The sequence below is a fragment of the Mizuhopecten yessoensis genome, unplaced genomic scaffold, assembly GCF_002113885.1.
Source record: "Mizuhopecten yessoensis strain PY_sf001 unplaced genomic scaffold, ASM211388v2 scaffold9157, whole genome shotgun sequence".
NCBI lineage: Eukaryota > Metazoa > Mollusca > Bivalvia > Pectinida > Pectinidae > Mizuhopecten > Mizuhopecten yessoensis.
The window spans coordinates 1,850,322-1,866,485 of record NW_018407907.1 but is presented as its reverse complement, the minus strand read 5'-3'; the positions used below and the strand labels follow the sequence as shown (position 1 = coordinate 1,866,485).

The 16,164-nt window shown below is 38.0% G+C and overlaps 1 protein-coding gene across 4 annotated transcripts in view; it reads right to left on the bottom strand.

Annotated features, from left to right (window-relative positions):
- Nucleotides 1–864: 864 nt before the first annotated feature.
- LOC110457455 (protein CBFA2T1-like) overlaps nucleotides 865–16,164 on the bottom strand; it is a 165,842-nt gene continuing 150,542 nt past the window's right edge. For 3 of the 4 annotated variants that reach the window (XM_021508742.1, XM_021508745.1, XM_021508744.1), the window contains 9 exons: nucleotides 11,137–11,271; nucleotides 8,586–8,800; nucleotides 7,048–7,137; nucleotides 6,050–6,228; nucleotides 5,341–5,591; nucleotides 4,858–4,925; nucleotides 4,196–4,409; nucleotides 3,716–3,906; nucleotides 865–3,246 (listed from right to left, as the gene is read on the bottom strand). In XM_021508742.1, the coding sequence (XP_021364417.1) occupies nucleotides 2,929–3,246; nucleotides 3,716–3,906; nucleotides 4,196–4,409; nucleotides 4,858–4,925; nucleotides 5,341–5,591; nucleotides 6,050–6,228; nucleotides 7,048–7,137; nucleotides 8,586–8,800; nucleotides 11,137–11,271 (1,661 nt within the window). In that variant the 3' untranslated portion in view covers nucleotides 865–2,928. Of the gene's footprint in view, nucleotides 3,247–3,715; nucleotides 3,907–4,195; nucleotides 4,410–4,857; nucleotides 4,926–5,340; nucleotides 5,592–6,049; nucleotides 6,229–7,047; nucleotides 7,138–8,585; nucleotides 8,801–11,136; nucleotides 11,272–14,627; nucleotides 15,176–16,164 lie in introns of those variants that run through there. The other variant, XM_021508743.1, reaches the window with a different exon arrangement.

Below are 16,164 nucleotides of genomic sequence, written 5' to 3'. Positions count from 1 at the left end.
AACCTCCCCTTAATTTTGTTTGAGACGTGACTGTGAAGTAACTGAGCCAGGGTACAACCTCTGACCAGAGCTGGCTAGTGAAACATTACAATGATAAGGATATAGGTTCGAATACTTATCTGGCCCTAATGTATTTTACCTTCAAAATACTGTTGTTGATTAATTTATGGTACAAAGATAGTTTAGTGATAAACAATACCCAGGTCACAGTATCAAAAACGTGTGTATCGTTACTGTCTCAAAAGCAGTGACACATCGAAATTTACATGTGTTATTTCACTTTTAAAAACATGTTTCAAAAGCGATTTCATATATTATCAACATTGAAAATGTGGACAAATTTAAATCTGTTTGATTCTCGGAATGAAACAGAAGATGTCAACACAAAATGTTAAACAGTTTTCTGTAATTTAAAACACACACACACTCACACACAAACTGATTGTCTGCATGAGAGAAAACTCAAAAACAAGATTATTTTTCATCATGAGTATTTATTTCAGAGTTCTGAAAGATTTTTAAAAGAAATGTTTACTATTCAATATATGAGCACTGACCTACACATTGGACACTAGGAGACAGGAACACAAATACATATTGCACAAAAGAGGGGGACACCAGGCCGTACCGGCTCTAGTAGGACACCAGGCCGTACCGGCTCTAGTAGGACACCAGGCCGTACCGGCTCTAGTAGGACACCAGGCCGTACCGGCTCTAGTAGGACACCAGGCCGTACCGGCTCTAGTAGGACACCAGGCCGTACCGGCTCTAGTAGGACACCAGGCCGTACCGGCTCTAGTAGGACACCAGGCCGTACCGGCTCTAGTAGGACACCAGGCCGTACCGGCTCTAGTAGGACACCAGGCCGTACCGGCTCTAGTAGAAAAAATAGTGTTATAGTTAAAATCTCATGTAAATAACAAACCTGTCTGTATGTAGTACAGAATGCAGAGGAATAATATTTAACAAATACTTTTATGATATACTTAGTGATGAGCGGAAGAATTTCTGTAGAATCGAGGTGCAGAATCAATCCCAAATCGAATTGCATTGTCTGCCCTCAAATTTGTGTTCATTCAGGGGAGGTAATACTGTTTTCCATCATGAAATTGTATCCCTTTACTTGAAAAGAGCATAAATCCTAATTTTGTTATTAACATAAGCTAATTAATTTAAGTATTTGTACTATTGTCATGGATTGGGTCATTTAACACCGTAATATAATTTAATATAATCACAGAAATACACCAATTTAATTCATCTAACCAGACTCATTTCATTTGGTCCAGCCACCTGAACTTTATCAGGAATTGAAATGAAAGGAACCAAAGAATTTGTTTATCAGGTATCATTGTCTGCCTTTTTTAATTGAAGAAATGACCATAGATCTCGGAGGATATTTATCAATTGGAAGGCTTAAACCATGCATTGATAATTACACTACACGGGTCCTGATCTGTCAACGGAATCAACCTGCAATTCCTTGATTTCTTCACACCGTTGTATGATTGTAGGTTAAGAGAGGGGAAGCTTACTGAGATACACACGTTATCAATTTAGCTGCCGATGTACACGTTTTGCTGACGAAATGCAACTGCAATCTGGACACACACAAAAATGTAAATAGTTAATTAAGAAACATGTATTTCTAATACCTTGGAGGATCAAATTGAACTTTTTTTGTATTTTTGTATGATTAACATAGAACAAGATTTGAAATCAAAGTCCTCTGAAAAATTTGTAAGGTTTTAAGTTAGTGCAGAGTAGAAAATTCTTTTCCCCTTTTAAGGTTTTGTTCTATTTATCCTTGATCAAAAGCAAGTGGTTGAATTCAGAATGGGAGAAAAATATCAGAGGTTTATTAAAACTATTTTTTAAATTGGAGTCGAGGAAGTTATCTCTGTGCAAAATAGTTTTAAAAGTCCAGACATCTAATTGGGAAAGGGGAGGATATTAGAGATTTTGATAGATTATCTTAGTGATTCGGGAAATTTTTACTCGGTGTCAATATTTAAAAAAAAAAAAAAAGGTGCCAGTGCAAGAAAGATGTTTTCCGAGAAACAGTATATGGATCCTAAAGATAGGCATATATGCATTTACAATGCTTCGTGATATACAAACTGATACCCTGTTTAAATGCTTGACACCTGGCGATACAAGCCAACGTTTAGTCATGCGTATCGGCTACAGAGAATCAACACGCACAAATATATATCTATAACTGTCTCCAGTATAAACAAACGATACACCACCAAACACAATATCACATCATCTTTGTTACACACTCAATGATACACATAGTAGTCCACCATCACAGGCCTTTTCCAGTGCACGCTGATCCGAATTTTCGCCGGTTTTCGAGTCCATCCTAGAAATACCAACACGACAACTTATACAATGTGCACAGAACCCATCTTGTCTTAAAATGTCATTTGTGCAAGTAGGATAGAGATATTCAGTCCATCACTGACCTCCTTCGTCTTCTAAAGACATTTACGCATTCCACAGGTAGATAGGTGTGTGTTAAGTGTCTTGAGCGCAGAAAGATGCTATGCCACCACATATCTGGACTGCTGGATGAATATCTTGCACGTCAGAACAGTGCTGCTGTCTCTAATATATATATACATATATATATGTTTCTTTTGGATATCCTGTATGGATTTGCTAATACAATGTCTCTGCCATTTTGTTATAAATTTGCAGTACTTTCCTGAATACTGCCATATATCTCATAATATACCTGAATTTATGGTTCCTGCCATAAGTTTGAATAAAATTGATGAAAACATCTATTAATGTCATGGTGATACACGGATATATAATAAACCGTCTGTCATGATATTGGTCCAAAAGTTATACAGTGAAGGGTAGATAACTCTTAAATCTACCAGGGGAGGTAATACCTTAGCCCCCTACTCCAATTCCTTAGTGTGGAGTGTCTACTGGTTTCGTTTCAGCTGGCGTGCTAGAGCGAGAGGCACCCGAGGAGTGGGTGGGGGAAGTTGTGGAGCGGACAGGGCTTGATGCTTGGGTGGTTGGGGGTGGGTTGGAGTCTGATTGTAGTCCGGGACCCTGGGAGCGGTGACTGCGAGAAGAGTCGGAACGGACATCTGACATCTGCGTCTTGCCGCAGACATGGTGGTGGTTCTCCCAGTCTTTGTGTTGACAAAATGAGCCACAATAGCGTGCAATGTTACAGCCACTACAGGTCTCGCTAGCTTTCCGGCCACAATTCCAGCAGCTCTGTAATACAGAAGATAAATTTGTGATTGTTAAAATTCATCTAAAAGTTTTTTTAAATTGTAGCTTAATAGGTTGGTTGTTTTTGGCGTATATTTTGTAAAGCTATCGGAGATATGTCAGTGATAAGGATATACAGATACGTCAAACCTGTGATTTATGATAGAGTTATCTCCCTTACGAGAACATTTTAATAAATTCAGAATAACCTGAATATTGTTAAGGACACTATTGCTGTATACATTTCAATTGTGTTATCTATTAATTAACGAAATTACCAAACACAACGGATATTTTACAGCTTTTTCTAGTGTACTTTTGCATAGGAAATGTATGCCCAAGTAAGTTAGCATACACCCTCAACCCTTTCACAACTGTAAATCATAATGGACTCAGCAATATCAATGCGTGGTAGAGTCTACTAAAGTTACATAAGGGGCGAAAGGGTGAAGTTTGTAATCTGTTTGTGTACCTCGCTGGAGTCCTCCTGATTATTCAGATTGGCCATGCTCTCACTGTGTGCAAGTTTACGAGCCTCGCTCACTGCCTGTTCTATCTTGAGCCGCTCAGCATTCACCATATCACGGGACTTCTGCTCGGCTGCGGCCACTGCTTTCTGTAATTCCAGCATAGCCTGCCTCTTCACCTCACTCACAGCCTCCTCTGTAACATACAAACATTCTATCAGAAGTTGTCTCCAAAGGAAACACCTACACGACTGTCAAATGTTTGAAATTTAACAATGGTGTCAGTCTGTTTTAAACATTTCAGGCCCATGAGCTCACACAGGAGTCATAAAAATTTCATGTCCGTCTGCTAGCAGTTCTAAAGCCAATCATGTCCTCACATAAAGAATCACATCGCGTATATTTTTTTTTTTAACACAAATAGTAATTGATTACTCTCCTTATCATTTGGCTAGGCTATACACATATAGGAGAAAACAACTTACCTGCCCTGCGCCTGACATCTGACACACGGTCCTCCGTGTGCCGAAGAGTGTGAGCCATCATGTCGTTGGAGCGTTTTTTCATGTCCTGGTCCAGACCTTCGGCATGACGACGCATCCACAGCGACAACTCCTCGCGGTCGCGTAGACTTCGCTCTTGTAGTACGGAAAGAGCTCGCTTGGTCTTGTCCACCATTCCAATTATGCAGTTGAGCATCTGTAGTGAAATTTTAGACATGTTAAACATGGTTTAGTGTATATGAATTATATATAATATTCTCTTTTATCACATAATGTACTGTGTTATCCAGTGAATATACCCATGTCATATTTTCTTTTGCATATTAACCCATGTAATATGACCTATCATCCCTGTGATTGGTTGTAAGTTTCAATTGTTTCAATTGTGACGTCACGCCAAGAACAAGTACAAGTCGTCACAGACTTACGCACTGGAGTCAAAATGGGGGCTTTTTACATTTCAAGGTTGCATGAAAATTGTCGTTTTACACGAATAAGTGCCACAAATCTTGATAATGTCAGGTATAACTCGTAAGTTAAAGAAACAATTTCTTGCCATGAGAGAAAAATGTGGCTTTATTTTACACTTAAAATGCACAACAACAGTTTGTACTAAGTTGCTCCTCCTCAAAGATGGTGCTCACCGTTTCTACATGTCTCCAATCATCGTCCAATCGCTCAAGTGGTTCAAATGAATCGGACCGATTGAAGTCTGCAAAAAAGAACATAAGTATCACCTATTGTTGTCTGCATATTCAACAGATCAAAGTTTTCAAAGAAAAAAGTTCAATATCGTAAATTAATTCATACAGTACGAAAATATCCTATAAGAATTTTTTTATATCAATTTGAATGAAATATTTTGAATTCAGGAAGTTTCATATTGTTCAATTGCTTTAAATATTTCATTATCAATCAATAAGTACTTAAAAATAAATTTTGAAGGAATTACACATTTCACTAGAAAGAAAGAGTTGTGTCCCTTTGTCAAGCTAAACTTCAATTGCAGTAATTCATTTGTGATTCAAAAGTCAAAATTAAAATGTAGCTCAAACACCCCAAACCACCAGACTACCAGAGTCTCATGACTACCAGTTGTCTCCCTTTAATCAATATTTAAAACTTACTGTTGTTATTAAAATGTGCAGAGAAGTTTGGGTCTCTGTCCCCGTCTCCTTGTTCTCTGTCTGATCTTTCCCGTTCCACTCTCTCTCGTTCCCGGAGTTCCCGTGACAGACTTATGTCCTCCAGGCGGATAGGTCCTGCTGTAAGATTTAGGACGCCATTAGGGCTAACCCTCGGGCTCAAGGAATGATGACGCTTGGCTGGATGTTCAGGATCCAGGTGAGGGGGTCCCACACCATTGTCTTTGGGTCTACTGTAAAGGCAAAAAACTTTAATAAGGTGTCAAGTTCTTTTGACATATCATTTTTAGCGAATTGTGAAAGTTTCAAATCAGTAAAGCTAAGAAGACTAAGAAAATAAAAATGTCCTTAACCTAAGACTTCCAATAATCCTCTTTGGAAAAATTTGTCTGAAGTAATGGTATTTTTCCTTTCCTTTTTTTACCGTAATTAACCTTTAATTTAATAAAGTTAAATTTTCTACTGAATTTGACGATACACTGTTGTAGTAATAAAAACAAATTTTAACTGAATTAAATGATAATATAAAAAAAAACACAGATTGTTTGGATGATTCGGTACAAAAAATTAACGAAGACATTTTTTTTTATTAAGATTTTTGATATTATTTCTTGGTTAAAATGACCTCAATTTTAAAGAAATGTTAACTTTTTGTATTTGTCATGGTCATTCAAAACTTTCAATTGCTTACCCGTCGGGTGATCTACGCTTTCCGTTTTCGTTAATGTCTGCCGGGATGTCATGAGAGTCGATAGGTGATGATGATGCGTCAAACAGGATGTGCTCGTTCTGGTTGAGGAACTGCTGCGGTGTCTGCTTGGCCATGCGTGCGCAGTGTAACAGCTCCCTCTGGAGGAGGGGCAGGTTGGCCTGGAGGAAACACAGAAAAACGTTAGATACTAAATGCGGACAGAAAGACATAAATTTGAAAGCAGGACAGAAACAACCATCAGACAGAATGAAGGACAGACTCAGGATAGGACTGACATGGGATTATTGGGACAGAAAGACAGACACTTGATAGTTTGCCGTGGACAGATGTCAGATAGTACAGAAAGACAGACACTTGATAGTTTGCCCCAAAAACAGATGTCAGATAGGCCGGAAGACAGACTCTTTATAGTTTGCCTCAAAAACAGATGTCCGATAGGACAGAAAGACAGACACTTGATAGTTTGCCCTAAAAACAGATGTCAGATAGTACAGAAAGACAGACACTTGATAGTTTGCCCCAAAAACAGATGTCAGATAGGCCGGAAGACAGACTCTTTATAGTTTGCCTCAAAAACAGATGTCAGATAGGACAGAAAGACAGACACTTGATAGTTTGCCCTAAAAACAGATGTCAGATAGAACTGAAAGAAGGACACTTGATAGCTGGACACAAAAGCAGACGTCAGATAGGACAGAAAGACAGACAGTAGAATTATTGCCAGAAAGATGAACATTAGGATGTTGAAGCAGAATTATCAATTTGAGAATAGCGATGGACAATCAATATTAAGGTAATTTAAAGGAGAGCTTTTCTTTCAAGATTTGTCAAAGAAATATGGACAATGATAGGAACATGGTAAGAAACAGTATTTTACACAATGCTTTATAATTAATATAAGATTTTATATCATAAAATATTGAATGTTAATTGTGATCATATTTTGACCAAACGCAAACTTTTTTTTGAAAATTTACCTTCAAGAATGGTATCACAAATGGTCTAAGGGGAAAATTGGTCGCTTCCTGTAGCTTCGCATGGAATTCTTCTATGGAAAGGTGAGAATTCTGAAAAAATAAAAGAAATGAATATAACACTTTTTGGTTTGGTTTGTTTGTGTTTTACGTCCTCTTAACAGCTATAGTGATCATTTAAGGACGTGCCAGGTTTTGATGGTGGAGGAAAGCCAGTACTATAGTGTTCCCAGAGAAAAACCACCTACCAACGGTCAGTATACCTGGCAACTGCCCCACATAGGTCTCGAACCCGTGATCCAGTCGTAGCAGAATGTTAGACGCTTTAACCACTTGGCCACTGCGGCCTCACAATATAAAACTAAACATTGCCTGTGATAAATTGCTGTTGAGATACAAAAAAAATGAAAAAATCCAAGTGACTCCAGGAGTAAGGATGAAAGTTTCATTTTTTTATTTCTTTTTATGTCTAAATCAGGTTTTGTTTTATTTTTATCATCTGTGTATATGATTGTATTTTAATTAAAACATTTGGAAAAACCCTGATAATTCCAATTCCCAATGGTAATGAAACATTTCCTGTAACCAATTTAGTAAATTTGACACTTCAGTCAATTACAAGCATCTCAAAGACAGGGAGTTGGTGATGGAATTATTGCGACCCAGAACGAGAGCATAGGTGTCACCTTTACAACCTGCCAAGAAACATAACCAATTCTGTCAATGAAATTTCATTACAGAAAACAAAATTTGACTTTAACCCAATTAGACGACAATGAGGCTTTCCCTTTTTCGTACATGTTTTTGTACTTAATTTGTAAAGTATCTCCTGGGTAAACCGTTCGTTGAAGAGAAAGGTGGAAGGTTTCTTGCTTACCAAGGTCAAAAGGCCACCGAAGGCAAACTGAATTCAAGTATTGTGACAGTTTATTGTCAAAACATTATTTTCTTTCTAAATGATAATTCACTTCAGAATCCCCCAGTTGAAGTAAATGTTTTTCTTTAAGAAAGTTATGTTCTGTTGAAAAAAAGTCAGCAATAAAAATTACAAAGAAAAATTGACAGTGAAAACATTTTTTTTGAAGATTTCGGAATAAAACTTTGGGTATTAGACTTAAAACTTTTATGATGTCGCCACTTTTTTACCCTTTTTTTTTGTCAAAAAGAATTGATTTCTTCTCTGTGAAATTTGTAGAAATTATCCTGGTAGTCTTTTCCTCATTAGTTGCATTTACAAGTACAGCATACAAGGTACAGATAGACTGTACCATATTTATCCTGCAATAAGCCCCTGCCTGACAATAAGCCCACCCCTATCAGTTGCTGTTCAGTAACACTGTTTCAATGCCCTGTAATAAGCGCACCGAAATATTCGGAGTAAGAAGTTATGTGTTTGCCCACTGGACTTATTGCAGGATAAATACGGTTTATGAAATTGTAACATTTGAGCTTCGCATAATTTATTCCATTTACTGCTGATTTTTTTTATGGTGAATCTAACAAATCTAAGTATATAATTCAACAGTTCATTAGATACTTACCACTAGACCGAGTACTAAGGTACGGACGCGCTCCCCAATCTCCGGTGAGATGTCGGAGCCAAACTGCTGGAGTGTCGTGAGAAAACGTTTCAACTTGCTGAGCTGTCGGGCGCCACAGGCGGGAGGAAGCTGTTGGCTGACCGACGAGTTGACCATAAGGTTCGGGGACGGTGTCTGTCCATTCAGACCACTAAGTGGCGAGTGTGTTCCGTTCACTGTCAAAACAACAACATTACAATGTTACTCACATGCTTGTCATATAAACTTTACTTATTTAAAAACTTATGTTAATCATTCTTGTTGGCCCAGATGTTAGTGCGCGGGGGGTGGGGGGTGGGGTGTGTCTTATTGTGGGAGGCAAGCGTAATAACCGGAGGAAAACTACTTGGTCGGGCAGGTGACCTCATACCTTTCAAGTCCGATCGGGGAATCAAACCCCCGGCCGCCTTGGTGACGAACTTGTCAAAACCAAACAAGGCTAACGACAACACAGCACTCTTTTTAGACTTGACCAAATAAAGCTCAACTTTTTTTACAAAGACTTACTTTCTTAATTTGACTTTAAAAAAAAATGAAGAAAAATATCTGTACCTATAATTCTGTTATTTAATTTCACATACAAAACATATGACAATACTCTTTTTATTTACGTTGAATTTGACATGGACAACCAAATGTTTTCTTAAAGGGCCACATTTAGATAGACATTATCTACACAATGGTTAACTTCATAAAATCTATGTTAAGAAGACACCGACACATCTGTTTCTTATTTATACAATTTACACATTTTCCTGATTTCTCTGATGTTTCTACGCTAATCACTTTTATCTTCATGCTTACGTTACAAAAAAACCACAATTTACAGCAAATTCAACAAAGTAAAAAAAATTATAGGCAATTATACAAAAATCAGATGTAAATAAAATTTGGCAGCTGTTTATGAAAATATAGGATTTTTTCATAAACTAAAACTTAAACTTCCTGGTAAACACCGCTTTATCACCGACACATATGTTGCCTTTCTCATCACTTGATCAAACTATAAACAACAGATTTACTGATAATGTTAATAAAATCCACTTATACATAACTAAACAGCTTGGTGGTTCACTTGCAGTAAAAATGATGCATTATTTATCGAAGTACATGTGTTGTATTATTTCTACGAATACTGAATCATCCGTAATTTCACTTGTCATGGAAAATTCATGATCACATATGGTGTATTGAGGCCAGTATGCATTTTAATACTGCATAATAAGCTACCCACATGTCAACATAGGGGAATGAAAGCCCTCATCTGTTCAGCACTGGTCTCCTGTAGGCTTATGGTACCAGCATGAATACGTCGGGTCTGCAGACTACGGCCAGCAATGCCATTATTGAATTGGATCTCCTTAATTTCATCAATTTTAGAGCCGAAACGTAATATAGGATCTTGCTGCGCAATCAATATTTGTCAACCCATATATTTCTTTGTTTTTCATCCAATTATTTTCAAACATCAGAAAAAGTTTGCCGCGTTGATTAATTTTACATGTCGTGTTCGTGAAAACAGTGAGCAAAACGATTCTTTCGAAGACAATGGAGATTGGTTCTGATAACATACTACTGTCATAACCTAGGAGCCTACTAGACCCTAAGAGAACTAAGGTTTGTTTTGCTCGCTACCAATTTTGTACCAATAAGTAATTAAACCATCTTTTAGATAGTCAACAACCTCTGGCACAAAATGTCATTGCAAATTATTATTTTTGCGAATTTCATGCTATGTTTATTGGTAACCTGGTTCTTATCACTGAAAAATTATTAGCTGTCTTTTAAAATGGACAACAAGACATTTCGCTTAACAGCTCTCTGACACAAAACCACATGTAAAGTTCAGATATTCTTTAATAGGTACAGTCGAAAATGGACAGGAAAAGTGAGTTCCCGTGGAGACTAACTTCCTGTAAAGCCAGGGTATGTCTTGGTGAAGGAAATCATATCAGCTTGTTGTTAGTATATATAGTCTGGTAGAGGTGGTTGTTGGTTCTTAACATACAGCTTTATTAACTCATTCACCCCTGAAATTTCATAATGAACAATTCCAACCTTTGAATTGGAAGGGTTCAAATGTGTCTTCAGGGGTCAATGAGTTAATCTTTTCGTCCCTACAGATTAACATGGACTTGCTTAGATAAAAAAGTGAGAGGATCAAATAGTATTCAGTGGTAAAAGGAGAAACAGTGGCTAGCGTCTATTATAGCAATAACTCGAAATTTTATGAAGGTATATTCCAATCATAAACTTGAAAATAGTGAAATTTTTTAATACTTTGTGCTAATTAAATTAATTGGTTCATTATCTACATGATGTCGATGATGATGTAGAAATTGCTTTGGTAAATAGGATATCAATTCTGTAGTGTTTGGGAATCGGTTGAAATATGTGGATCATTGGTTAATTAACATTATAACTAACACTATTACGATACAGCAATCTAAGTGATACCCTATGAGTGTGACCTGTTGGAGGGCTGGTCTACACCTGTATGAGGACGACTTACCTGAGAGGGTACTGCCTCTTGAGTGGGGGCGCGGCACATCTCGGGCAGTGATTCCCCCGGCCATGCTGGTTGCTAGCGGTGACTGTAATGCTGTTTTTGGGTCCGGTGACTCAGGCATTATATTCTCTCTGTAATCTGAAATTAGACAAATTATATTAAATGTAAACTTTATGAATTTTTCAACAAATATAAAAAAAAATGATTTCAACAAGTGATATTAATCTCTCTTGTTGGCTGGGATATTAGCACATGGGATCGAGTCATAATGGAGGAGGAAACTGGAGTACCCGGAGAAAACACACATGGTCGGGCAGATGACCCCATACCTTTTCACATCCAATCGGGGAAATCGAACCCCTGCCGCCTTAGTGAAAGGAGTGTACTTTCCACTCTGCCAACCGACCACCCTTACAATTCATATTAAGCATTAGTAACAACCTTTTACATTGTAAGCCATTCTGTGTCGGTAATCTGAGAACATATTACTACTGTAGATGAAAAAACACGAAAGACAACATTATAGCACAGACTGGCCAATCCAATCCATTTTCTCTCTGGTGTGTTCTGCAGCCATGACTTTTTTCAAGTATTTTTCACAGGAATATCAAGCATTTATATTGACATTCAAAGTTACCTCCCCTGAGCCACCACAATAACCTGCACACCTGACACTCCACGGAGCTTGTGTACCTGACAGCCCACTAACTGCTAGTTGAGGAATTATCTGAGAAAATGACAGCCGTTCAAAGGTGTCTGAAAATCATCTGTTTATTGATTATATTGAACTTTGAGACAAAAATACATCAAGTTTCCCAACCAGTCATCATAACGATTAGTAACCATTTAAATTTGCTTTAAGTATTTGTACATTTCATTCAATGTTTCTAATAATGATTAATATAATACAAATGACACTTAATTATCTCTCTATAACATCTGTTTATGGTATCATAAAGGATTAAGTGTGTACCTCTATCTTGGTATCCGACAGGGTAAAGAGCTTACCCCTATCTCCTTTGAAAATTTAGTTATCTGTCGCATGTCTCATTAAAAGCATTTTTTTGGTTGTCCCAATGTTTTGGAATTATACCTTACTTACGTTTCTCGTCATACCCTGTATACTGTAGTTACTCAGAAACCAAATTACTATGATACCATAATTACTCATTTTTACCATAGTTACTTATCATACCCTTGTTATTGGGCATACCCTTCTTACACAGTTGCCATGGTTACTCAGCTGCCATAATTACCCGGCATTACACTAGTTATTGGGAATAGCCTTATTACTAAGTTGCCATAGTTACTCATGATCAACACACCCTAGTTATTGGGCATACCCTTCTTACACAGTTACCATGGTTACTCAGCTGCCATAATTACCCGGCATTACCCTAGTTATTGGGAATACCCTTATTACTAAGTTGCCATAGTTACTCATGATCAACACACCCTAGTTATTGGGCATTCCCTTGTTACTCTGTTACCATAGTTACTCAAGTTACCATAGTATTCAGTAAATTATGATTACTTAGTACACTGTAGTTACTTAGTACACTGTAGTTACTTAGTACACTGTAGTTACTTACAGTCACCATAATAACAGTATTATGTCACTAATTTACTCAGTTGCCATAATTACTCAGTACATGTACAACATATTTACTTAATTACTGTAATTACTGTAATTACTCAGTTCACCAGGATATTTCCACAAATGTTAATTTTAAAACATCATGTAAATTTTGAGATACCCTACCTGATTTATTGTTCCTCTGACCATATATTTTATGCAGAATTCTACGAAAGCACAGATAAATTTAGGATTTCTCTATTGACACATGTCAACACTTCAAAATTATAAACTCAATTGTGGATACTAAGCAATTAGAGATGATTAACTGCAGATCCTTTAAAATTATACCCCCTCCCCTTTCCTATTTGAATGGACAAGTTCTACTTTAAGAACCTCTGTAACAAAACCACCTTTATAGTAAGACAATTTCTATAGTTAGTAAGACCTCTACATTTCAACAACTCCTATAATCAGACAACCGCTACATCAGAACCTCTGTAATATGACAACCTCTAAAACATGACCTCTATAACACATCAAAATTTGTCATAGTTTCGGGTTTTACGTCATTGCAACAGCCAGGGTCATATTAGGACGTGTACCTAGGGAGACACAACAGTCAGGGTCATATGAGGACGTGTACCTAGGGAGACACAACAGCCAGGGTCATATGAAGACGTGTACCTAGGGAGACACAACAGCCAGGGTATACCTAGGAAGACACAACAGCCAGGGTCATATGAGGATGTGTACCTAGGGAGACACAACAGCCAGGGTCATATGAGACGTGTACCTAGGGAGACACAACAGCCAGGGTCATATGAGGACGTATACCTAGGAAGACACAACAGCCAGGGTCATATGAGGACGTGTACCTAGGGAGACACACCAGCCAGGGTCATATGAGACGTGTACCTAGGGAGACACAACAGCCAGGGTCATATGAGGACGTGTACCTAGGGAGACACAACAGCCAGGGTCATATGAGACGTGCATGTACCTAGGGAGACACAACAGTCAGGGCCGGGTCATATGAGGACGTGTACCTAGGGAGACACAACAGCCAGGGTCATATGGGACGTGTACCTAGGGAGACACAACAGCCAGGGTCATATTAGGATGCGTACCTAGGGAGACACAACAGCCAGGGTCATATTAGGACGTGTACCTAGGGAGACACAACAGCCAGGGCCGGGTCATATGAGGACGTGTACCTAGGGAGACAGTGCAGGAAAAGGAGAGTAGATAGAAAAGAAAGACAGGAAACGAAAAATATCCCAAATGTTCCAATGGGGGTAGCAGATGAGTTTGGTCTCTTCCATGTCCTATTAGTAGAAGACACGGAAGAAAACCCCGGATTCTGTAGGGGCCCCTACATTAGGTACCTTTTACTATACTTTATGCAGTGGGATACGGTAGGTATGTTCCTAAAGGTACCCAGCTGTCACTATCGCTTTCTCAGGTCCGTATAACCACATAGTCACTTCCACAAAAGTCCTTACTTGTTACATTAGATATCAGGGTGGTTTTTTATCATTTAACAAGACAGAAGAAAAGTACTGCTGTAGGTAGAGATCAAGGTGTTGCTACATTTGTTACTGCCATCATAATGAGATTATTGACAAGCTGTTTCTAAAGATTTTAACACCGAGACAATAACGTGTTATTTATATATTGTAACACCTGCAAAGGAATGGTTTGTTACTGACTGTTCTAGTACTGTGAACTGACCAGTCCTTTACTTACTCAGCATGACAGACCAGTCCTTTACTTACTCAGCATGACTGACCAGTCCTTTACTTACTCAGCATGCATATGACTGACCAATGTAAATAAACACAACTTATCACAACTTATCACAACAATCGAAAACATACTATAATTACATCAGTAGACTACTGGGACAGTGTCTTACCTTTCAGAATCATCTTTCCAAGGAATTGTTAAAATATCCAGAATAACTGTGTCCTTGGGTGGAAATGATAGCACTTAAAATTAGTGTCCTTATAGCTAGATATGAAAACACAACATTAACTCTACATGTATCTTAAGTAGAATATGAACCCATTAATGTTCTAGGGTGGATATGAAAACTCTATAAATCTGTGTCCTTGGACAGATATGTCAAAAATTAATGGGGTCCTATGGTAGATATGAAATCACTATAAATCCGTGTCCTTGGACAGATATGTCAAAAATTAATGGAGTCCTATGGTAGATATGAAATCACTATAAATCCGTGTCCTTGGATGGATATGAAAACATGACAGGTGTCCTTGGACAGATATGTCAACATTAAGTGGGCCCTTAGATAGATATGAGAACACCTTGCCACACAATGACTTCCCGAGCATTAATCCCGAGGAAGGATGTGTGCAGGCAAAGATGAAGATGTTACTCTCGACAAAACAGAGGGCCACAATTGAACAAGAATCCTCCTAGTTCCCGGAGTATAAGGTTATCAACTTCCGAGGGCCTTCTGTCACAGCCAAACCACTTCATTGATGGCCTCAAGACAATCATACTAAAAACACAATAGCTGTGTCTTCCGGGGGCTCACAACGGGGGCCCCATCAATACATCAAATACATTAAAATTCTGATTAATGTATAATGTCAAGTCACAGAATGTATATGTATACATGGATAAAAATCATTTCTTATTCATGAAGGTTTTATTTCTTTGTTTAACAACCAGTTATTATGTTCAGGTAAAACTCTACAGTATTTTAAGTCAAATTTTAAAAGTAAATATTTGATTAAGATCAAATGAAAAATGTATCCTCTTCATTACAGCTCCACCTGGAACTGTAAAATGTCATCACGGCTTTCTCACTTTCTCGCTAATTTCATTTTAAATAGGTTTAAATGGAATGTTTATAGTGCTATGAATGCTATTTTACTGGTGTAACTACCACTGTAACCTTTCTATTACCCCATTTAACGCCTCCTGCAGCCACCCCGTTTGAACAACAGCATGTGGCAGGCAGCTTGGGTACGTAGTCACGCCCAAGCGAGTTATTGATCCACCCCTAACTTCCATGTCTGCTAGCCTGGGGAAAGTCTTGTACACAAAGGGGTCGTCAAGGATAACAAAGCTACCCGCAACATAGCTGTCACAGAGACGACATGAGACAGGTGGTGTATTCATAATAGTCAAAGTATGAAATATTTATTTATTTATTTTCTTCAGCTTATGTCAAGTTATTCCTTCAAGAAATTTCCTTGAACTTTTATTCACATTAGTTATATTTTTTTAACAGAGCTTCAATGCTACCAGCCTTGTCCGAGGTTATCTCCCTTTAATAATGTGTAGATAAATGTCACCGACACTCGTAAACAAAATGTCATATGCCAAGAGCACTTTTAGCTGTTTTGGTAAAGTACAAAAACACACACCCATACAGACCTAGGGAGCTAAAAGATCTACACAACCCCTGGCGAGGGGGGGGG